The sequence below is a fragment of the Oreochromis aureus genome, linkage group 9, assembly GCF_013358895.1.
Source record: "Oreochromis aureus strain Israel breed Guangdong linkage group 9, ZZ_aureus, whole genome shotgun sequence".
NCBI lineage: Eukaryota > Metazoa > Chordata > Actinopteri > Cichliformes > Cichlidae > Oreochromis > Oreochromis aureus.
The window spans coordinates 34,353,131-34,375,922 of record NC_052950.1 but is presented as its reverse complement, the minus strand read 5'-3'; the positions used below and the strand labels follow the sequence as shown (position 1 = coordinate 34,375,922).

General features: G+C 41.7%; 2 protein-coding genes across 2 annotated transcripts; one reads left to right on the top strand and one right to left on the bottom strand.

Moving 5' to 3' along the window:
• Nucleotides 1–3,888: 3,888 nt before the first annotated feature.
• On the top strand, nucleotides 3,889–6,822 carry LOC116310041 (diamine acetyltransferase 1-like). The gene is made up of 6 exons (XM_031726776.2): nucleotides 3,889–4,151; nucleotides 5,212–5,263; nucleotides 5,343–5,423; nucleotides 6,128–6,229; nucleotides 6,315–6,355; nucleotides 6,441–6,822. The coding sequence occupies exons 1-6, from the start codon at nucleotides 4,089–4,091 to the stop codon at nucleotides 6,615–6,617; spliced, it is 516 nt and encodes a 171-aa protein (XP_031582636.1). The 5' UTR covers nucleotides 3,889–4,088; the 3' UTR covers nucleotides 6,618–6,822.
• Nucleotides 6,823–13,181: 6,359 nt separating this feature from the next.
• On the bottom strand, nucleotides 13,182–22,506 carry apoob (apolipoprotein O, b). Its single transcript, XM_039617006.1, has 10 exons — nucleotides 22,409–22,506; nucleotides 22,187–22,276; nucleotides 21,734–21,844; nucleotides 21,413–21,538; nucleotides 20,399–20,431; nucleotides 19,812–19,866; nucleotides 19,581–19,676; nucleotides 18,357–18,448; nucleotides 14,027–14,116; nucleotides 13,182–13,949 (listed from the first exon to the last, which is right to left on the bottom strand). Exons 2-10 carry the CDS (start codon nucleotides 22,202–22,204, stop codon nucleotides 13,905–13,907), a joined length of 666 nt encoding a protein of 221 aa, XP_039472940.1. The 5' UTR covers nucleotides 22,205–22,276; nucleotides 22,409–22,506; the 3' UTR covers nucleotides 13,182–13,904.
• Nucleotides 22,507–22,792: the final 286 nt, after the last annotated feature.

Below are 22,792 nucleotides of genomic sequence, written 5' to 3'. Positions count from 1 at the left end.
AGGTGGCGCTATATTCCTAACCGTGTAGAAATGTTGGCCAATCAGAAGTCTAGAAGCCTCGGTGGGAAAAAGTAAACAAAGATGGGGCATAGAAGCAGAACCGAGTCGTATATATGAAGGGACAGTAACTGTGTGTGTATATGTAAGCATTTAAACACTGCAGAGAGTACAATTAACAGTAACAGTATTGTAGAAATTCATTTCACCGAAACAATAACGTGGCGCACACTGTGACGTCAAAAAAGGCGCACACCTTTGACACTGCGTTTTCTCCGTTTTTCTCGTCCACACGTAAATGCAAAAACGGAGTTTTAGAAAATATCCACCCAGCCCTCCAAGGTTTGGAGGCCCATCTCCCCCCACCACTTCCCCTGCCGGTGGCAGACGCCCTCAGACATCGGTGCGTTGGTGGTTCTTTGTGTCCGGGGGTGGGCGCCCAGGTACCCACCGGCCCACTCCTTGGCGGCTGCTTATCGGGGCATGGAGCCTGGGGCTCGCTCGGGCCACTTCGGGGATGGGGTGCCCTTGGCCTCTCGGCCCGGGGCTCGGTCACTCAGGCACAGCTGGCTGCCGGCGGAGCTCACGGGCACGTCACTGCAACCCCCCCTGGCTTCTGCTCCGCGGCTGCTGAGTGACCCCTCATCTGGGACTCTCCTCAGCTCTTTCTGGTATAGTGGCGCGGCTGCCCCTCTGTTGGTCTTCCTTGGTCTCTTGTGTTCTGGGGGCCTCTGGATGTCTGGAGTTTTGATCTCCTCCATACCTGCTTCATGCCCTGGAGGTCGGGGCAGTGGCCCCCCACACCCTCTAGCAGATCATTACATGAAGGAACCTTTTAAAAACAAGCGCGTTCATGCTCACAGGTGCACACACGGGTGGTCACACACACAAACTACACCCTTTTTGGCTCCTACCTCAAAGCACACTGTGCGCTGTCGATCTCACGTGCTGCACAATAATGTTTAATATTTAGTATTTACTGTCATATTCCCATATATCATTGTGATCTTGTTTATTACTCTCGTTTTCTTCTGCTTGCTTTCTTTTTTCTTTCTCAACAGGTGATCCAGGTGATCGATATATGTATTTTTTTGTCTGCTTATTCTGTTGGTTTTGTTTTTGCCCTTTTCCCCGTCCCTCTTCTCAGGTTTTTTTTTTTTTTTTTTTCTTTCCTCTTTCTTTCTCCCTTTCTTTCCCCAGTCAAGTCTGTCCCGTATTCAGCAAGTGAAAATAAAATAAACAATAAAAGCTGAATCAAATGGACCATTACGGCAAGGCTGGGATGGTCCATTTGGTAAAGTAAATCCGTTGGGCATCTTTCTTCGCCTTTAGACAATAATTCTGATGGCAAAAGAACCAAACGGGACAGGTTAAAAAAAAAAAAAAAAAAAAAAAAAATAGAAAATATCCACCCTGGCCGGAGTTTTTAGAAATCTCCGTTTTCAGTGACCGAAAACGCCGTTTACGTGTGGACGAAAGGTGCAAACGCATAGAAAAATCTGCGTTTTCAAAAATACCCGGGTACGTGTGGACATAGCCCAAGTAAAAGTGTTAGCGCTCACTTTTCTCACCAAACAGGTGCTTAAAGGACTTTTTTACATTTCTGTTTTCTATATTTCTGTTTAGCCTAAATCTGCCACTGTAATATAATTTTTTCCTCTTATTTTTTTCTCTCGAAATGTTACTCCCTCTGTGATAACCTTGAACTTTGTATTTATTTATTTACCCATGTTTTCAACGAAAGTGGGCCAGTGAAATAGTAACAAACCAAACTGTTTGCATGAGTAAAATATCAAAATAATCGTTATGTACTTTTTTATGAATCTATAAATAATTTCATTCATTTATTAGATGAGTGGATGCATGTTGTAATATGGTGTTTACCATGTCATAGTGTACAAAGAAAAGGGAAAACAAGGGAAAGTGAATTCTCCTTCATCCTGTTATGTTACAGGTCAGAGTGATCCATTTTAAAATTGAATGTTCTATTTAAAAATATTTTTCAAGTTTTTTTTCAACATGGAACTTATTCTGCTTGGCTTAATAAATGTAATCGACGTATACAATGAAAGTAGTTAATTTCACATATTTACATGTATATTTTCTGCCACAGTGTCTCTGGAGACTTCATATTTACTCCAGCGTAATCGGATTTGATAATCGAGAGACAAGCTGGCAACTACCATAAACCGTACCACAAAGTACTTGAAGTAATGAAGTCATTTTCTAACACCTTTTTATGAAAAAAGTCATATCACATCGAAACATGATCTGTGAGCAGTAAAGAACACGACTATGAAATAATGACTGAAATTTTTAGTAATGGAGTTAATAATGACATATGAACAATGTTTATTCTGTGTTTTTTGTTTGTTTGTTTGTTTGTTTGTTTGTTTGTTTGTGTTTCTGACACTTTTGGATAACTAAACATGCCCAAGCTGACCCACAAACTTCATTCCTGCACCTGGGAGACAAACATGACAGAGGGGTTAAAAATGTCTGGTTTTCACTACAAGATCTTCCTGAGGCACATCTTCCCCTTAGTTGTTTTTTTTTACCTGAACACTTTTCTGGATAGGCAAACGTTCTGGTCCGTCTTCTACAAGGAAATGAACAACAATGACAAGAAACAGTGTACAATGGCAAAAAGGAGGCACAAACGGGGTTGCAGAACATGCATATAAGATATATGAGAAGAAAATAACAGATAAGAAGCGTCATAAATAAAGCAACTATAAAGAGACATGAAAACATCCACATTATACACTGTTACGACATTAAATGTCTTGTATTGCGTCAGTTTCAGTCTCAGTTAGTGTTGCAGGGGTGGGGGTGGCCTTTCACCTGTGCTCAGAGGATCATTGTTCCCCCCCAGTACATCAATGCTACAACTGTCTGCGAAGCATCTAACCACACCTAATCATTACACACACTCTACTGTGCATATGAATATGTAGAGTATGCTGGTGGTGGAAAATTCCCCTTGGGTGGGCAGACAGAGGCATTATGGGAGAGACCTGAACTGAAGTCAGTACTGGAGGATTTGAGTTGAAATTAAACCTCCCTGAGGAAAAAAGAAATGTGAAAAACTGGTGATTCCATACATGTGGTTCTTCCCCCCCCCCCCCACAAAGACCTTTAAAATTAATTAGACAATCCTTCACAACAACTGCCCAAATAGGCTTCACTTCCTTGTAGAACAGGAATGTCTTTCTGTCATTCTAAAGACACTCAACTTAATATTTAATCCCTGACATATATAACTATCTAAAAAGAAAAGGAAGGACAATTTAAACAATATGTCTCAGTTTTCTACATCATAAATGTGTAGAATCACAGAAAAGTACTGCCCAGAGTGTCCTGTATTTATAATAATGTTCTTCATTTTTCTATAGTAGGACATTTCTGTTTTAGATACTGTAAAAACATTTTTTTTCATGTAATTGTTTATCTGTTACATAACTATTTGGTGTAGTATGCCAGATATTACCAGGCTGATCTGTTTTAAAAGTTTATAGTCCTCATAACACCTGGAAATCTATGTGCTTCTTATCTTATCTCTGGGGCGAAATTGATGTTGTTTTCTGAACTTCAGATACAAACCTTTCTCTTTCGATTGAGTAACTTAAATTATAGGCTATTGTTTTTGTATAATGCATCAGATGTTTATTTTTGTTTAATTAAAGTAGAAAAACACTTTCCCAGGTCCTTTTCTCCATCAAAAACATATTATGAAAGAATAAAAACATACCCCCACATGTGACCGTTCTTTGTACCCCGATTGGATAAAAAAAAAGTGACCAGAGGGTGTCGCTGATTTGTCAGAAATCCGATATTTGACTGAACCGACCAATTATACTGCAGCGCGAGCCGGCTATAAAAGCGCTGACATAAACAAAGGGAGCACACAGTAGAGCGGCAGCGACCCAGCCGAGGGCCAGTCGTACTGAATGTTTTATCTCGACGAGCGCGTCCGGACCAGAGGCTGACTGTGGGGGAAAAGCCACTGCGAGGCGAATGAAGAAACACCTAATCTTCCAATTTACATACAGAGGACTTCTGACGAAAGGGAAAAAAAGTAAAAGAAGAAAATGGAGTATAAATTACGAAAAGCTGAACCCCGAGACGTGCCTGATATATTACGACTGGTGAAGGTAGGCCTGTGGGATTAAAAAAAAACGAATACCGCGTTTTGGGGATAAAACGTAATTAATTTGATATGAAACGAGCAGGAATTCAGTATAACGGTGGAAAATGAGCTAACAGGAACTGTTACGTGTTACAATATCCGTTAGCTGTGAAAATATGGAAATCCGTTAACTAGCGAAACATCGGCAGGTGTGAGCTTTCCGGAGGATGTCCGAGTATGAGGTCAGAGCCGGAGGCCTCTCTTTGCCGTCAGATGACTCAGAGCGGCCGGGTGTCTAAATATGGTCCGTCTGACGCTGTGTCCTTATCATGGCTGACCCCGACGCGGAAATGTTATTACAGTTGAGAAAAAAAAAAAACAAGCTGACATCTGCAAAACCTCAAAGAGGGTGCCGGTTTGATCTGGAAACTGGTGGAGCCCTATATTTAGTATCAGGGCGTTTAGGAGGCCTCTAATTTAAAGTTAAGGTCATTTTCAGTTTACACATATACCGTCGGACGGTATATCGACTTTACTTGTAAACTTGTCTTTAAAAACAAAAGTAATAAAACTTCTACTTAATTCCACATAACTTTTTTGCTTGTAAACTGCCCACTCCCCTCCCCAGGAAAGTGGAAACCTGATAGTTTCTCTGTGATGAAACTGACCATTTTTAATATTTTTTTTCTCTCCTAAATTTGCTACTTTTCTCTCCCTCTCTCCTCTTTTCTGGTAATTTTTCCCCTTAATGTCATTTCATTTTTTAAATTCACATTGAGTAAAACTGAGGTAATGGAAAAGAGAAACCTCACGCTGACGTCTTAATCACCATAATGATACTGACCCATTATTACAATGATTCTTTTGTATTCTTCCTTAATAAATGACTTGTCGCAGAAATAAAATTAGAATACTGGATAAGCTGTATAGAAATGACTAAAGCTGTAGAGCTGCAGTACATTTTGCTTGTTAAAGAAATGGATTGAGCTCAAAACAAACAGGATTATGACGGACTAAATAAAAATGAAATGACATCAGGAGGGCATTGTTGGACTACGAATGACATCATTCCATTGTTGTTCCAGGAACTTGCGAAATACGAGGAGATGGAGCACCAGGTGACACTGACTGAGAAAGGTGAGTTTAAAGTCACCTGCACATGAATGAAAGGCTACCTGCTCTCTTGTGTAAATAATTAAAGGTTGTTTGCCTGTAGAACTCCTTGAGGATGGCTTCGGTGACACCCCGTTTTACCATTGCATCATCACTGAGATCCAAGGACAGAACAGCAGTGAAGGTATGAAACGCCACGGATCCTCTTTCTGGAGCAAAAACACTTGGAGGCTCAGTTTTCAGCCTGAGTCTTAAATAGTTTCCACCAGGAACCTTCAGGTTATCAGGTCAGCTGATAAGAGGGTAAATGTTTCCCATCGCCTGCTGAGATTCAGTGTTTGCCTGAAGCCTCCACAGGGTGTGCATCCTGGTTTTGTAAATACAGGCCAAAGTCAGGCGCTCGCCTGCAGGTGTTAATCCCCCTGAACATCTTTATTTAATGTATGCATTGTTGTTCACAGCGTGGCTTCCACTGAGTGTACAGAGAAGTACAGTTTGTACCTGACCTGTAGCACCTCATTACCTGAGGCACAATCTGAACACATTCCCAGTGATTGTAGTGCAGACGCTCATAAACAGTCTGATAAGGCTGAGAAAGTTCTGGCAGATTTCCCGCAAGAAGGAGGTTGAAGGTTAAAGTAGACGTCTTCCTGCATGGAGCCATTTCTGGTGTTTTATTTATTTATTTTGCCCAACTGTCTCTTTGTTCACATCTTAAACAAGAATTTGTCTCCACAGCTTCTAAGCCTGGTGTTATTCCCAAAACACTAAACATCAGTCCTACTTTTATTTGCTCTGCATAGTCTCAGCATATATTTTATCCATATACTCCAGAATGAGATGGCAGGTTTCCAACAGTCTCACATGGTGGTCTGTTTCTCCCTGCAGATCCCAAGGTGGTGGGTTTCGCCATGTACTACTTCACGTACGACCCCTGGGTGGGCAAGCAGCTCTACCTGGAGGAGTTCTATGTGATGGATGAGTACAGAGGTAAAAACATCTCCATCTGTTGCTGTTTACATTCACTCCTGCTCTGCAGTTTCATTCATGGCCTGAATTTCTCCTCTTTCTGCAGGGCTGGGCATCGGTTCAGGGATCCTGCGGCACCTCAGCAATGTGAGTGTTTACAAACTAAAGTGCATCCTGACTTTGGCTGTTCTTTTGAGCACACCAACCTAAACTCCTCTCCGTCTTCTTCCAGCTGGCGATGAAGACGCGCTGCACCGGCATGATGTTCGTGGTGGCGGAGAACAATGAGCCGTCGGTCCAGTTCTACAAGCGCCGCGGTGCCGAGGACCTCTCTCAGGAGGAGGGCTGGAGGCTCTTCAGGTTTGACAAGGACAGCCTCGTCAAGATGGCCGCTCCATCCGAGGAATGAGAGGCCCGACCGAGCAGAGGCGGCCTCGGCTTTTCAGAAGAGTTCAGCTTTGAAACATAGCATTTATCACAGTAATCTGGTGTATTTAATCTGTATGTAGATCGTAGTCTTAGTGAGCCTTTTGTGTCTAATCTGTCACAGTGTTACTCGGCTTTATTCCAATCTTAAAATCACTTTTAGCTTTAAATAAAAACTGCTAATCGCACACAACTGTGTCATTCTTCTATTGATTACATACTTGCCTTTGATTATACTTGCATTCATACGGTTTCATTCACAGAATTCAAACTTATTATAAAACTTTAACAGGTCAAGTGTCAACTACAGTGCATGAGTCCACTCATGTCCTTTTGACTCAAAGGAAGCTTCTGTCGCTTTAAAAGTTCTCCTGGTTATGAGGTACTCATCCAGTCTGTGAAGCTGACCATTTACAGACCAATGTCTTTCATTTGCTACTCAGGCCACCAAACACCGACCTACAACTCTACTATGCTTTTGAAAAAAAGAAACCAACTCTAGGGATGGATCAGTGTCGTCAACACACAACTGTTACTAGCAGCCTGTCACAAACACGTTGGTTCCCCTTTTTTAAGACTGAAAAATGCCAAAGATGATCATTTGACAGGAATAAAATTGTGTATTTGCATCAACAAGGTGACTACTTAAAGAGCTGACGGCTGAGACCTTGGAGAAGTGGCAGGCCTAAAACTATACGGCATATGAACCACATGTCCTTAAGAAATCGGGGCAAACGGGTCTGATGAATCTAGTTTCAAATATTTGTGGAGAGAGCAGAACTGTGGCGGCTGTGTCACTGGGGCTTAATGTCAGCCAGTAAGAGATTTATGAAATTATGAACACAGAAAAGCACCATTGTAATCTGACCCACCGTACGATGCCACCCAGGAAAATGTGATTCACAACAGCTTTACTTTTCAGCATGACCTCCAGATGCCAGGGCACTAAAAGCATAACTGAATAGAAAAACATGCTAGAACAGAGTGGTAGACTGGCCTTCCCAGAAGCCAGACATCAACATTACTGAAGCAGGGCAGACATTTTAATGTCCTTGAAGCCTGGAGAATTATTCCTGAACAGTACTGAAAGAAATCACAAGAAAGCTGCAGGAGAGCACGACTGTGCAGCTTCTCAGTCACCCTCAGTCTCGGTCATCGTCGTCTCAAAGACCTGAGAAAAGAAAGTAAGTGGACTTCTTTCAACTTTTATTTCTTCTTCAGTTCTAAAAACAAAAGCGTCCCAGGTGGGAACGATCCCGTTTGGAGGTGGTCGTTAACCTCGTTGATGATGGGTGTGAAGAAAGGCGTCATTCTTCTATTCATCACGGGTGAAACCACTTGAGGTCACCTGAGGCCAGGTGTGAATGGGGGTTGAAGGGTTCTCGAGACTGCATCGTAGGTGGCAGCAGCAGTTTCTTTTCACGCCGTGGTGATGACACACACGATCAATAGTACGTCAGCGACCTCCACCAGAACTGAAGAAGCCTCCTGGATCAGCGGTGATTGTCTTCACAAACTTAACAAAGTCCAGCTGCCTTCTTTTTTCAAGCTCTTAAGGCTCCCGAGGAGAGTTCAGCTGTGCTGGATAACAGCAGTCACACCAAATATTGACTCTAAAGCTCTTTAGAATGAAACAGTCTGTTCTTGCCTTGTTTACTGTATTTCACCTATGTTTGCACTTAAAGCTTTTACATACTGGTTTGCAGCTCTGCAGTTATGTTAATGCTGCTGTGGTTCTGGGAATCGTTTGCAAGGAAAACTCTGAGATTATAAAATGAATTCAGGTTTTTTGTTCTTCTTTGTGCACGATAAAACCTGGAGTTCAAAAAATAGTGTTTTAATGGAAATGGATCCCCTGCAAAACACAAACAGTACATACTGTTACTGAATCCCAGCGTGTCCACAGATCCTCTGTTTTCACAGTTTATCAGATGTTTTTGTGGAGCTCCTTTGGACTCATAAAGCAGTCAAAGGCTGGACTGTGAACTCAATTTAATGGCCTGAACTCCTATGGCTTTATGTATGTTTTAATAGTTTTCTATAGCTCTTATCATAACTGGAGATTGTTCCAGAGAAAAAAAAAGTCCTTGCCATAAAGATGTAGGGTCATGATAACGAAACAGCGAATAATGAAAAAGCACAGTCATGTCGTAAAGTTTAACCTCGCGGACGGTTATCTGTCTGCAAACTGAATGTTATTGTTCACCTGTCAGCACAAGTTCAATGTGTCCTCTGATTATGGCTGCAGGTCCTACTTCAAAGCTTCCATCCTCTGTGCTTTTTTAACAACTGATCTCATCTGGAGGTGGGTCAGTTTCATTTACGTTGAATTATTAAACTGTATTTCTGGTTAAGCATTCATCGGGTGGAGGAAGTGCTTCTGCAGGTCAGTGAATTTATCCGGTGACACCTGTCAGGCCTCCAGGGCTGGATTTATGATAAAATCCATCTAACATCAGGTGAATCTGAAACTCTCCCACCTTTGCTTTTCATATGCATCAACATAAAGATCCTTAGGTGGATAAATCCACTGGCTTTAAAATTTAGCTGCACAGGAGCTTCAGGGCTCATAGTCACCGCTTTGTGGTTTGTTTTGTTTCTGTTACTGAATATAACCCCACAAGATGTGTTAGCTGGCTGGATTCAGCCTTGTGCTGATATCATGAGAAGTCTGGAAAACCCTCTGACATCATTTAAAACCCACTGACACAGCACCACGCAGCCTCATTACACAGTTTTCCACAGAATGTCTGTGCGGTGAGGTCATTTAACTCCGAGGGCCGGTTTCCTCAAAGTCTCAGACTCTGGGCCTTTAAAGGGAGGTTTGTTTGGGAAGCAGAGTGTAAGGAGCATAAAAGGAGAGGAAAAAACCTCCCACGCATTTTCTAACTTCCCCCTGAATAGTTTTGACTTCTTTTTCCATCTCAGAGTCTCTTGATTTTTCCAGCTTCACTTCCAGCCGCCTGGTTTGAAGAAACACAGCAGAGAAAGGCGCTCCCTCATCAGCGGGCGTGCTGGGCGGATTGAAACCATGCAGCTGTGTGTAATTACACTTTATGTGCTGCTGTGTGGGATTTAAAGCCCAAATCATTCAATTACACCCTGCACATAAACGCGGACTCCATCCAACAGTGCAGTGTCTGTTGCACCGCTACTCTACTGACCTACTTCTGCACACAGTTCCTAAACACCACAGACCAGCGTTTGCCCTCCAGTTTCTCATAATAAATAATTAGTGTTATTATAGCAGTGATGCTGTGACATGCTGTGAGTTCGGGCATTAAGAACTACTTGTCATAAAAAAGTATTTAGTAAAGTTTAGGCAACAAAAACTGTGGTTACATTACATAAAATGACTCTGTTGTGTAAGAAGCTCTGGTGTCTTGGTTACCATGACGACCAAGAAGCCTGCTCACACAGACTGCCTTTTTGTGAGCATTACCTGTTTAGCGGTGAGACCAGGCAAGTCTGTGGAGACCATATTTCTTTTTTATGACATCACACAGTTCACAGAGTACAAAAACATGTCTGAAATGTAACTTTCAGAGCAGCATGAATCTTTCAGCTCACAGGGATTGCAAGTGCAAACACTGACTTCATTATGTGCACAGTTATGCACTGGAACTGTGCATAACTGTACAGGAAATAAGGGAACCAGAACAGGTCCTCTGTGACTATCAGCTGAAAACTGTGGATTTATGGTCTGTTGCTACGATTCCACCAGGAAAATAGATCCTCTGAAGGGTTTCAAAAGTCCAGAAGTGAAACACAAAGAAGTGGTGTAAATATCACAGACAGTGAAGAGGAAGTGAGAGCTGAGGTAAAACAGATCTGAAAACTGATATGAAGCGACAAGAGTATAAACACAGGGCTAATTGAAACTAATAAGGGCAAGGCAGAACGAGGAAAATAAAAGTCCGTACCAAAATAAAACAGGATGTGTGAGGACGAGGGATCGTTGTGACCTGAGCCGACAGGTCATCACTCTTTGTCCTTGTCTGCTTTCGTCTCTTGACACATCTAAATAACCTCTGAAGTGAATCAATCACAAATCCCGAAGCTAAACTAACACACTGATACACAAGTCTGTGCTCTCTTTAATAATAAACTTTATTTATAAAGCACACTAAAAAACCAAGGGTATACCAAGGTGCTTGACAAAAATAAAATAGGAAAAGGGAGATGGGAGGGAAACTCTGTAACAATATGAAAAAGCAAATTCACCATTTAAAAATGCACGTATACTAAAAACGAGGGTTACAGGTGGAGAGTGCTGCTTTCTTTTTATTTGTCTCTGGCTTCCTTTAATACATCTGAAGACGTGACGTAGCTCTGGGTTCATGCAGATTTGCCCTTCGTTCGTCAGAAAAAACAACAAGGCACTTTTAAGAAGCCAAATCATCTGATTTCTAACAAGTATGAGCTGAAATAAAACCCAGCATGCCGCAGACAAACAGGAAGCGGATGTGCTGCTGTTTGTGTTTTTTCCCTTCCTCCTCAGCTGATTGGTTTGAGTTCCTTAATTCTTATTCAGATGTGCATAAACAACTTAACACATCATGCCACAGCAGCACGGGCGTGTTTCTCACTCTGTTGTTATTAGCTGCACAGCTCAGTTTAGTGTCATTTAATCACCTTCGTAATAGAGCCTCTTATCAGATGCAGTACTGTTTCGACTTTGAGGTACTGCGACTTGAGGTTTTCCTGTTTTTTTGCAGGGCGTGAGCCTCTGCATGACAGACGAATGTTTTAGAGTTCAACAGTTTCAGTTTCTTTTCAGGCATCAATGTCCAAAGCCTTCGTTTCCAAGGAGAAATTAGGTGAAAAAAGCAACCAAATCTGTAAGAAAGAGCTTTAATCAATGTAAAGTATCCAAACTGTGAGTCAGAGCCATGAGCTGCCATCATGAGTGTTAAAATAGGACTGTAATAGGAAACTAATGAGACACAGAAGGAATCAGGGCTGGAAGATGAAAACGCAGGTGAAAGAGATCCTTCGTATGCTTTAACCTTTTACTCAAAGAGTTTTCTGCGGTGACACTTGTTTCTGATTTTAAAGTGCTGCAGTTTTGCTATTAAAACTGTGATGCTGAAGCTCAGAGTTGGTTACAGAAAAACAAAAACAACAGATTTGGGCTTTAAATGTGACATTAACCCACTTGGGGTGGACTTTAAGCTAATTTAGCTGCAATTTTCAGCCCTGAAAACTTCATGTAGATATCACCTGTAGTTATGATTAAAGCTAAAAGCATTGTGTACTTTCATGACCTATAATTATAAAATATAATAGTACTGAGGTTAAATTTTGAATGCTGTAGTTATAAATACCAAAGTTAGCATAGCAATAAAACCAGGTTTTATTGGCTCTGTGAGAGTTTACAGCTTCATATCTGACCTGATCACTTTGAATTGATGCTTAAGAGCAAACATCAGCTTCGACTTATTCTGTGAACACTTCACAGAAAGTCTTTGTGTTTCTGACAAAACGGAAAAATACATTTCTCAACAACTCGTGCAGCACTTTGGTCAGTAATCGTTTTGAAATAAACCCGACCTGTTTGTTTTTGAGTGTTTGTGTTGTTGATTTTATGTAACTGCAGTAACTAGAATCCACTCAAAACTTCAGGGTTTGTTGTATTTCAAGTCAAAATTTGAGGGAAATATTAAATTGTTTAAAGCTTTTGCATAAAAAGAACTGGAATTCAAAGCAAATAAAGCTCCAGTGTCCGGCCAAAAATGATTATTTTCTGTATGAATAAATATGGAAACACTTCAGTTTTATATTTGTCACATTTTATGGACCCACCCAGAGCAGCAGGGGCCCAAAGGGAAACACGACAGAAATGTAAACTTTGATCCGAAGCCTTTGATTGTTGAGCTCAGGCTGCTAAACATGCTGATGATTCCAGAGTCTGCAGCCTGAGCTCTCAAACATCAAAGGATCAGAAACACACGGCCAGAAAACAGGAAACTCGTCCAGTAATAGTTTCCTCCGGAGTTTAATTTTAGAGTGAGAACTCAAACATCCCGTACGTTCACTGTGGGTATTAGCTGGTCTTTAACCTCCCAGCACCAACGGTGTGAGAACGAACAACGCTGGACAAAGTCCAGGCCGTCGTCTTTTTCTGTTGCGCTTCTGTCGCTCAGGTCGGTGGAGGCGGAGTTGCTAATTTACGTGGAGCTGTAAGTGACAGCTGTTCACTTTGAGGCTTATTAGCAGCCAAATGGATAACTTATTAAAATAAAATCACCTCTGTACAGTTTCTATAAAGCAATTAAATGTACAGATGTGGCACAGATGTGCATGGGAATCTATGCGAGTGAGTAACCTTTAGGCCCGGCCTCTAGTGGACGTTAGAGGAACTGCACCTTTCAGCACTTCTGTGTTGTCTTTGTGAAAACAGTGAGATATATTTTTCTTTACTATACAGGTGAGATTTAAGGATGTAATCACATCATCATAATAATAATAATAATAATAATAATAATAATGATAATCTAAATATATATTTTTATGAGTAACTATCAAAAGAGAGAAATAAATGCAGTTTTAGTGTTAAATACTGGATTTAATTACACATAATATATACAGTAAAATATTAGACATGGATATTATACAGTTCATTAATACCTGAAGATGGATGCACACATTAATACTGCATTAAATCAGGATTATAAGAATCACAGTGTGACCTGAATACTACATCAGGGGAGACTTCATTCGTTTACATCCTCCTCCAGAGGAAAGAGGGAAAACTGCAGGTGTCTAAATTCATTGACATAAATAGTAAAAACTAAAGAAAGAAGTCAATCCCAGTTCTTCAAACTGCTTTTGACAGTCAAAATATTCAGTTTACTTCAAAATAGGAGAAAAAGAAGAAGAAAGTCCTGACAGATATTAATAAAAATGGATCTTAACGACTGATCGGACTGATCTGAATGTTATTTTTGGCAGTACTTCCGAGTTTAGTGCGTCTCTGTAGCAGAATGGGACGTTAAAGTACGTGGAAGTGTTTTGAAAGGTGACACTGTGACCTGTTAAACCGGAGGAGCTGAAGTCATCGAAGGAGAAAGAAGGAATGTTTACAGAGGAGGAAAAGGAGGAGGTGTCCAGTGCAATGAGCCAAACTCCTTCTGGGAAGAGGCGGAGATGTTTTGGAAAGATTCAAAGTGAAGCTCACATGTAACGATCGGCAGCTCTGGGAGTCTGTCTGTGTGGGAAATGTGTGAGTAAGCTACAGGTACACAGGTGTGTTAGTGGGTCGCCGTCTTCAGCTGCTCGTGTTGCTGCCCTTCGTTTGCTCTTTCTTCTCAGGCTTCACAAAGACAAAAACACAGTCAGGAGATCAAAACAGCAAACCGAACACATGCAAAGCTTCCGCCGCAGACTCACCTCCTTTTTGCCAAAAGGTGGATTTTTCCACAAAGTCTCCAGAGCGGCGCGGCCCTGCTGAGTCCAGGTGTACGCCGAGTCTCGACTCACCTGCAGGAAACACGAAACACATCAGCTAAACGCAGATGCAGAGACAGAAAATGATCTCTGAAGCTGACGTTTGATCGCTGCCGAATTTTGTAAGAAGAGCAATAATGACACAAAGCTGCAGGTTTTAGGGTTTTCACTCACAACGACAGAAACCATCAACCCCATGATTTAGTTTGATAATTGTAATCTGAATGATTCATTAATTTATTAATGATTTATTTCCAGGCCAACAGCAGAGTGGGCAGGCCCACACAGGAAACGGTCTGGGACTGAAGCCTCTGATGTAAAGGTCACCTGATGGTACCCCCATCATCATCACTGAACTTAGAAAAAGAGCATTTCCATGAATTATAAGTAAATTTCAAATAAATAATAAACAGTGTGGATTTCAATTTAAGCTTCTGGTGTCGAGCTGAGCGTGATTTACAGTTCAGTGCTGAGTGCGTTCACACTTGTGCTCCGGTGTCTCTGCCATTAGCAGCGAAGCTGAGCTCATCGTGTCGTACTTGCAGCTGATTAATATTTAACAAATGTTACAGGCACTGGAACTCAGGAAGGAGAGAAGACTTCACATCTGATTCAGAGGCTACACCGAGGTTATTACAGTGAACTTAAACCAAAGATAGAGAGGAAACGTTTTTAACTGGAATCAAAATAAAACCAGACTTTTTAAAAGACTTTGTGCACGTAAAGAACCATGACGTGACAAAGTATTTGCCCACTTCCTGATTTAAAAAAAAAAAATTTGTCACACGTTTCAGCAAACGAATTTTAATATTAGTCAGATAAGAAAAGCTGAATTAATACAAAAGGCAGTTTTTAAATGATTATTTTATTTATTAAGTGAAAAAAGTCATGCAAACCTACGCGGCCTGTGGGAAACAGTAACTGCCCCCTAAACCTAATAACCGGCTGTCCCACCTTCAGCTGCAAGAACTGCAGTCAGCCTTTGTGATACCTGACAGCGAGTCACTGTGGTCCTCCACACTGAAGTGAAAAACTTTGGTCCACTCTTCTCTGCAGAATTGTGTAAATTCAACCACACTGGAGGATTTTTGAGCATAAACAGCCTGTTTAAGGTCAAAGATCTCAGTTGGATTTCAGTCCAAAACTTTCATTTTGATGTTTGACTCTAATCTAACGTTTGATAAACAGATTAATGCTGTAATCAAGTCCAGTTCCTCTCATCTCTGACTTCTTGCTAAAGTGAAGCCATTTCTCTGTTTTAGAGACTCAGAGAGATATCCATGCCATCTTTTGTAATAGTCTTCACTCTGGTGTTAGTCTGTCATCAGTCAGCCGACTGCAGCTGGTCCAAAACGCTGCAGCACGGTTACTAACTGGCACACGCAACCGAGACCACACACCTCCCATACTGGCATCCTCACACTGGCTGCCAGTTAGGCTTTGAATTAATTTTAAGATTTTATTATGTGTTTTTAAAGCGTTGCATGGGTTTGCACTCTCATACCTTTCTGATCTTTTACATTGGTTCACTCCTGCAAGATGACTGAGGTCTGTGGATCAGACGCTCTTAGCTGTCCACGGTCCAGATTAAACACCGAGGACCCCGGGCCTTTGCTGTGACCGCTCCTAAATTGTCCAATCTGTCCCTTCACATCAGCACCTCCCCAACACTGGACACGTTCAAAACCAGTCTGAAAACCCATTTTTACTCCATGGCTTTTAAATCACAATGAGTTTGTACTACTTTGATTTATCTTACTTTTTACTCAAATCTTCTAATTTTATGATTCTTTTTCTTAACTTTTATCATGTCTTCCTATGTTTTTTTGTCTTTTGATAATCTTCATTTTACAGCACCTTGGTCAACATGTGTTGTTTTACATGTGCTATATAAATAAATTTGACTTTGTTTTTGTCAGAAATTCTGAGGTGGACTTGCCCATCGTCCTGCTGCAGAACCAAAGAGCTCTTGAGCTTCAGGGTTCGAACCTGCAGGTCGGACATTCTCCTTCAGGACTTTCTGGTAGAGACAGAATTCACGGTTTCATCAATTACAGCAAGTCATCCAGGACCTGAAGCAGCAAAGCAGGCCCAACCCATCACACTGCCACCATGTTTAACTGTTATGGTGTGATGTTCTGTGAAATGCTGCGTTTGTTTTACACCGAACGCTACAGGACAAAAAACTTCTAAAAAGTTCACCTTTGTCAGTCAGAATATTTTTGTTGGGGGTCATTCAGACGTTTTTTGTTTTTGTTTTCTTTTTTTACAATTTTTTAGACATTTGTGAGTCGTTCTGTTCGGTCAGCAGTGGCTTTTCGTCTTGGATCTCTCCCACAGATGCCATTTTCCCCCAGTCTCTTTCTTATTGTTGAATCGTGAACTCTGACCTTAAGTGAGGCCTGCAGTTCTTTGGATGTTGTTCTGGGTTCTATTGTGACCTCATGGAGTAACTCAGGCAGGCTGGCCACTACTGGGAAGGTATGATGTCTCTCCCAGTGGTTTACTGGAATCTCAAAGCCTGAGAAATGTCTTTGTAACTGGACTGATAGATGTGACTTTGTTTCTTTAGACCGTGACATGATGTGTTGCTTTTTGAGATCTTTTGGATATTTTTTCCTTAATAAATTAAATCATCATTTAAAAACTGCCTTTTGTTTGTTGATCTGAAGCATGTAAGTGTGACAAAAAGAGTTTTTACTTCCTAACACAGCCCCAAAGGGATCTGCGTCTCCTTCCAGTATCGAACCAGGGGTCTTTCACCTGCTGTGTGACGTATAAACCACTACACCGTGGAGGGAAAATAAAAATATCCAGGTCGGTCGTTTTGATTGGTCGTGCGCCTCTTGTTTGTATTTTAATCACAGAGCGAGACGCTGCAGCCGCTGAAATAAAGACGTGACTTTCTGGAGACAACTTTGTGGTCACTTTGCTTCCTGTTTAAACTTCTTCTAATCTGATACAAGCGCTGACACAGAGACCTTTTCTGCCTTTTCTGTGACACAACATGTTTCACTGCGGAGAAAGCAGCAGACTGACCAGTATAAAAAGTGACAGGGCTGTAGTGTCAACGGTGACATCACAGATGGTGAGCGCAACATCAATGTGGTGACCATAAACGAGGCTAAAGAACGATGTCATCCTTATTATTGGAAAGCAAATTTAATTCATCGGATGCGTCCCTCAGTCCTGGTTTCCTGTTTCTGATTTTAAAGCTCAGCATCAGGTTTTCATGGTTTTCTGAAGGCTTTAACTTCACTGCAAACGTTACAGATATCTCCTGAGTGGACTCTGACCCACTTCTTTAAGCCGTGAGATCAGATGTTTTCACATCCTCACCGCGCCTCTGTTTCACTTCTGCATATGTTACAGCTGTGTGGATCTGTCCGGGTGTGCCTCTGTCTCGCTCTGTCCGTTCGTGTGAAGGAAACAAAGTGATTAAAACCACCCAAGTGGAAATTAGAAACACAATTCACAGCCCGGGCTTCCTGCACGGAAACACAGCCCTTTCCGAAAGGGAAACGAGTCACAGATCAAACACACAACGTGTTTACGAATGATGCCTGGAAAGATTTAATCTGGGACTCGTCCGTCAGAGCTGGGCTGATAAAGTTTAGAAAGTCAGGAGGTTAATTTCCTCATGGAACAAATTCCAGGTAAAATTTATTTGTGGCTAAAAATTAAAATAAGTGAAACAAGCAGAGGTGCTGACAGCTGTTTCCTGACTGCATGTGGGAAATTAAAGAAAACTAAACCTGAGTTTGGATGTTTTTATCTGCATCAGGTGAAGCGTTCACACTGATTCAAACAAAGTAAAAGCAGCAACAGTTTTTCCTCAGTTTGAAACAGTTTATATTCACCAAGCAGCTCCGTAGGTTAGCAGACAGAACTATTTTAACATCATGGTTATCATGTTTTAACGGTACGTGTCGGGGGCAGATGTTAGCCTCTGGATACGAGGACAGTCAGAGACTTAAATCAACCGGAAAAGACCAGGTGACAGACTCTGAGTGAGCCAGGGGCAACGATCCTCCCCTATCAGCTCTAATTAGCAGGTACACGCATCTGTGTGATCCATATGCAGCTTCCTAATAAGTGCCATCACTTCTGGCTCCAAAAAAGCATCATGGACGAGGCTAAGACGTCAGAGTTAAGGCTTCAAAAAGCCAATCAGGGTGTTTATGACCATCTTTTAGATACAGTCTATGTTTTTGTCACAAACAGTCACACTCAGATGCTGTTCTGCTGTGTGTTAGCACATAAACACACACACCTTCAACACGGATGCAGCCTGCTGAGGGTAAAACATGGAGGTGCTCAGGGCCATGAGGCCGACTGGGAACACCAGACGCTTCAGCCTGGAGCCTGGGAGGGAGAGAGAGAGGGAGAAAGAGAGAGAGAGGGGGAGAGAGAGTCACCTTTTCTTTTGTTCCTCGTTACCTGTACACACTTTTTACTGGGTCACTGAATATCTCACTTCAAAGACAGAGCAGCTACTAATCCAGCGTTTACAGAGTGAATGCATGACTGTTCTCCTCTCTGTGTGTGTGTGTGTGTGTGTGTTTGTGTGTGTGTAAGAGTGCAAACACATAAAAATACAGTATAGATGTTCAAATAGGAAAAGGTTTACAGGCATGACTTTATAATGCTGATCTTCTTTATGTAACTATGAGATTACAGCTGCAGGAGGTAAACATTAACGTTACTGAGACCCAAAACCTGGACACAAAATGATGCTTCATGTCTGGGCCTTTATGAATGAGCTGTAGTACTCGTGTATAAAACAACACAGCATTAAACTTATATTGACCGACATCACATTGATTTATGGTTTTCAGTTTGCAGGGTTTTTGCTGGTGTGCTGGAAGCCCTGCAGTCTGGCTACAGGAAGCTGTTTAGCTCAAACCTGCAACACACACCCGATGGTTGGGTTTGATCACATTCACACCATAAATCAACCGTTTGTCTGGAACTGGACCGAGACCACATCCTCCTGCAGAGGGTCTGTTTGGCTGTTTTGGTCCTCACCTGAGTGAGATTACCGTGCTTACATCTACACAAACGAACAACACCAGGGGGAAAACAAATAGGAGTTCGATTTAAACAAACGAAACATTTATTTAGGTGTGGAAAGGCACTCCCACATAAATGAGGATTATTTTGTTCTCTAGCAGAGTCCATGGATCAAAATATGGAGCTGGACACGGGCAGAGGAGATCCACTTTAATAATATTTATGAGTTTGTGAGCAGCCACATGAGACACGATCTAACAGCTGCTTTAGATGAAAACGTTTCCAAGCCTCCTCTCTGAGGGCTGACAGAGATTATCCCAGGAGCTCCAAATTTATCAGCAGCAAAACACGGAGAAAAATGTGAAGAGACAGCACTCTGTCAAGGTCGCTTTAGACACATTTGTAAAAACCTAAACTGTAACACTCATTATCAGTCCCTCTGACACGATTCATCAGTGAGAAGGAGCAGATGTTCCCACGTTACCTTTGGCCAAATAAAGTCCCAGGAAGCCGGAGAAACCCACCACCGCCACACTGGGGTAGAGGTCAGGAGGAGGGTCACTGAGGAACTGGTACGCATCTGAAGGACAGAGTGAAGGAGCTCACAGGTTTTTAGGGAGATTTTCAATTTAATGTTCAAACACATTAACACACAAACAGGCTGCCACACACGCTTTCATTGAACAGCTCATTAAAGTGACGAGCATTTCCTCACCTGTGACTGTTGTTACTGATGTGCTGATGATGGGCTCCACCCTCTGATACACCTGCTGTGGTCCAAAGATCATCAGGGGGACAAAAAACAAACAGCCATTTTAACTCTTTAATTCAATTCACTTTCAGTATCAATATTTCTGTCAGTTTTTTGATTAGTCGCTGCTTTTTTCTTCCTCTACACACATTCACCTGCAGAGCCAACGTACCTCGGCCCAGGATTCTTCAAGACATATTGTTCCATCAAACCTAGACCTTTATATCCAAGTTTCCTTTAAAAATTAGATTCTTTTATCATGTTCATCTTATTGCTGTCAGTGTTGGTCTTTGTGTAATAATCTCTGGTATTTGTCAGATTGTAAGAAGTTACAAGAATCCAAGAAAAAGATACAATTTGAAAGATGAGCGTCAAAGCCTCCTCAGGCTGGTTTCGGGTATATTTTTATTTCTCATAAGAGCCAAAAGTGTTTCAGGATAGTTTTCGATATTATACTTTCTGTGCATGCTGTGAAGATTTCAGCTCAGAAACTAATGAAACGACGAGATATAACGAGAAAAATATTTCTACAAGTTTCAGCGTTTACTCACCTCCACTTTCTCCAAAGCAGCCCGGCCAGTTTCCTGCAAAAAACAAGAGACACACATAAAGATGCTGAATTTCACTCGTTAATGGGGCATTTTATTATTAACCAACAACTACAGAACAGAGACAAACTGTTTCTGTCTGATGGCAGGTTTGATTATTTCCTGTGCAACTTCAAGAAAAACGGAAGGAAAGACAAAGTTAATGAAGGAAGGAAGGAATGATGGGTGAATGATAGCAGGATCATGGATGTGAGGAACGAAAGAAGGAAGAAGGAATGGAAGGACAAACATAAGGAAGCGAGGAAGCAGAGCTGGAAAGAAAGGAGGAAGGAAGGAAGGATGACTGGAAGGAAGGATGGATGTCAGCAGGAAAGGAAGATTTGAGGATGGTTGGAAGGCTTAAAGGTGAGGAAGCATGGCGGTAGAAGGAAAAAAGAACAACAAGAGGAAGGGAGAGAAAAAAGAAAGAAAACCAAGAAAAAGAAAGAAGGAGATAAAAGAAAGTAGAACAGAAAGCAAAGAAATTTCAGGTTTTTAACACTTAAAGACAAGTTCCCTGGCGTCTCTCTGGAAACAAACAGTTACTGGTCGTCATGTCTTTGTTGCTCGTCTTCACCTCAAGGCCACAAACCTCACAGAAACAGAAACACCGCCTCCTCTGAGGCAACACGAGCTGTTTGGATTCGGTGTGAATGTTTCTGCAACAGTGGCAGCGAGGAAGAAAAAACAATCCCACAATGTCCTTTATCAGAAACAAAAGCCACAGGCTCGAGGAGACTGTCAAGAACAACGGGAGCACAACAGCTTAGGCCACATGACAGCTTCTCTTCCAGAAATACATCATCAGCACAAAAATCTATAAGAACACGTGATCTGCCATAGTCTAAAAGTATATAAAATCTGTACTTATGGGTATTAAGTGCTGCCTGTTTTGGACTGATGTCTATATTCATCAGAAGGTTGACAAATTTTCTGTTTTTCTTACAGAGTTTTCCACCTGAGGTTAGGTAAACTAACCTGACACTGGCTCGTGTATGGTTCTGCCCATTTCCTCAGTGAGGCCACCCTCTCCTCCACCGGCCCGGCCTCGGGCTCCACGTACTGGGGCACCGCAGCTTCAGGGCTGGTGTACAGAGACGGCAGCTGAAACAAATACAGAGTGTGAAGTTCTGAAGCTCTGAAATGTTGAAGCTGTCCCTCCAGGGTCAGCTCTGACTCTGATCCAGACCTCTGTGGAGGGGTGGCTGTGTGATGTAAACAAAGTCACAGACAAAGTAAAACGGACTCATGGGCAAAGCACTTTCCTTCCCTCGCTAGAAAGGCTCTGTATAAACCCACCTCCTCGATGCTCAGAGGCGGCTGGTTGCTCTTCTTCTTCCCCTCACCTGCAGCCAGCACAGAGCCGCTCAGCAGGGCCGCCAGCCCCGGAGCCGCGGCACACAGCGACACCTGGCGGCAAACCAGCATAGTAAACACACCGGTTAGACACGCAGTGATGCGATGAATGACTCTGGAGTGTCAGTTACACGTATTTAACACGAATTCAGATATAATACACTAAAACAGGGACACAAAAAGGAGTTTCGGTGTCTCCTCATGATTAATGGCTGTTTGTTATACGGAGGAGCTAACACAATGCTAAAGTTAGCTTTCAATTAGCCTAGCATAGTTTAACTGACTGTTCATTGTCGTTTTGTTTTCAAAACCTCAATTTTCGACAACATAGAGCCAGTACTTAAAACAGGATATCGCTACAGGTGACAAACAATGAATACGATGAATAAAACTCACCAATCTAGCATATGACATGCTCCTTATTGGATGACTTTCGCTTTTCTACGGCAAGCCAGAGGAGTGGCGCATGCGTAATGCTTCAGGAGGCTACGATCAACATAAACATATTAAAAATATTTTAATTAATATAGGGACAATAAAATTGAATAAAACAAAACTAAGTAAAACAACAATAATACAATTTAAAAGTAATAATGTAAAAAACTAAAAGTAAAATACAAATTGGTGGGGAAATCAGGGAAACGCGCATCTCAGCAGGTGCCAGCGTCCGATAAGCTCACTCCACCCAAGTCTCTCTTCTGTCCTTATGCGTTGAACTAAAAATATAGGACGACTTCAACACAAATAACAAGTGGGGGTTAAATACTAAACTTATGTTAAAGAGTGATACAGGTTGAGCTTCTGGGACGCCCACTTCTCCAGTTAATTCCTAATTTTATGTTGTGACTGAAATATTTTAGTCGTCACATTTATTTACATCAATTTCTTTCCGTCAGTCTCAGTTGTAACATTGAAAAGTAAATAAACAACTTTAGTCATAATTGTGTATATACAAATATCAGCTGATACTTTTTATATCGTATGGATTTTTTATAATGATTA

Bases quoted from the DNA above. Each gene is read 5' to 3' on its own strand.
- LOC116310041 (XM_031726776.2), top strand. From the start codon at position 4,089: ATGGAGTATAAATTACGAAAAGCTGAACCCCGAGACGTGCCTGATATA. The intron at 4,152-5,211 runs GTAGGCCTGTGG...TTGTTGTTCCAG, and splicing joins ATATATTACGACTGGTGAAG to GAACTTGCGAAATACGAGGA. The intron at 6,230-6,314 runs GTAAAAACATCT...CTCTTTCTGCAG, and splicing joins TGTGATGGATGAGTACAGAG to GGCTGGGCATCGGTTCAGGG.
- apoob (XM_039617006.1), bottom strand. The intron at 21,539-21,733 runs GTGGGTTTATAC...TATTTGTTTCAG, and splicing joins CGCCTCTGAGCATCGAGGAG to CTGCCGTCTCTGTACACCAG. The intron at 14,117-18,356 runs GTGTGTGTGTTT...TGTTTCCTGCAG, and splicing joins AGGCTGCATCCGTGTTGAAG to GTGAGTCGAGACTCGGCGTA.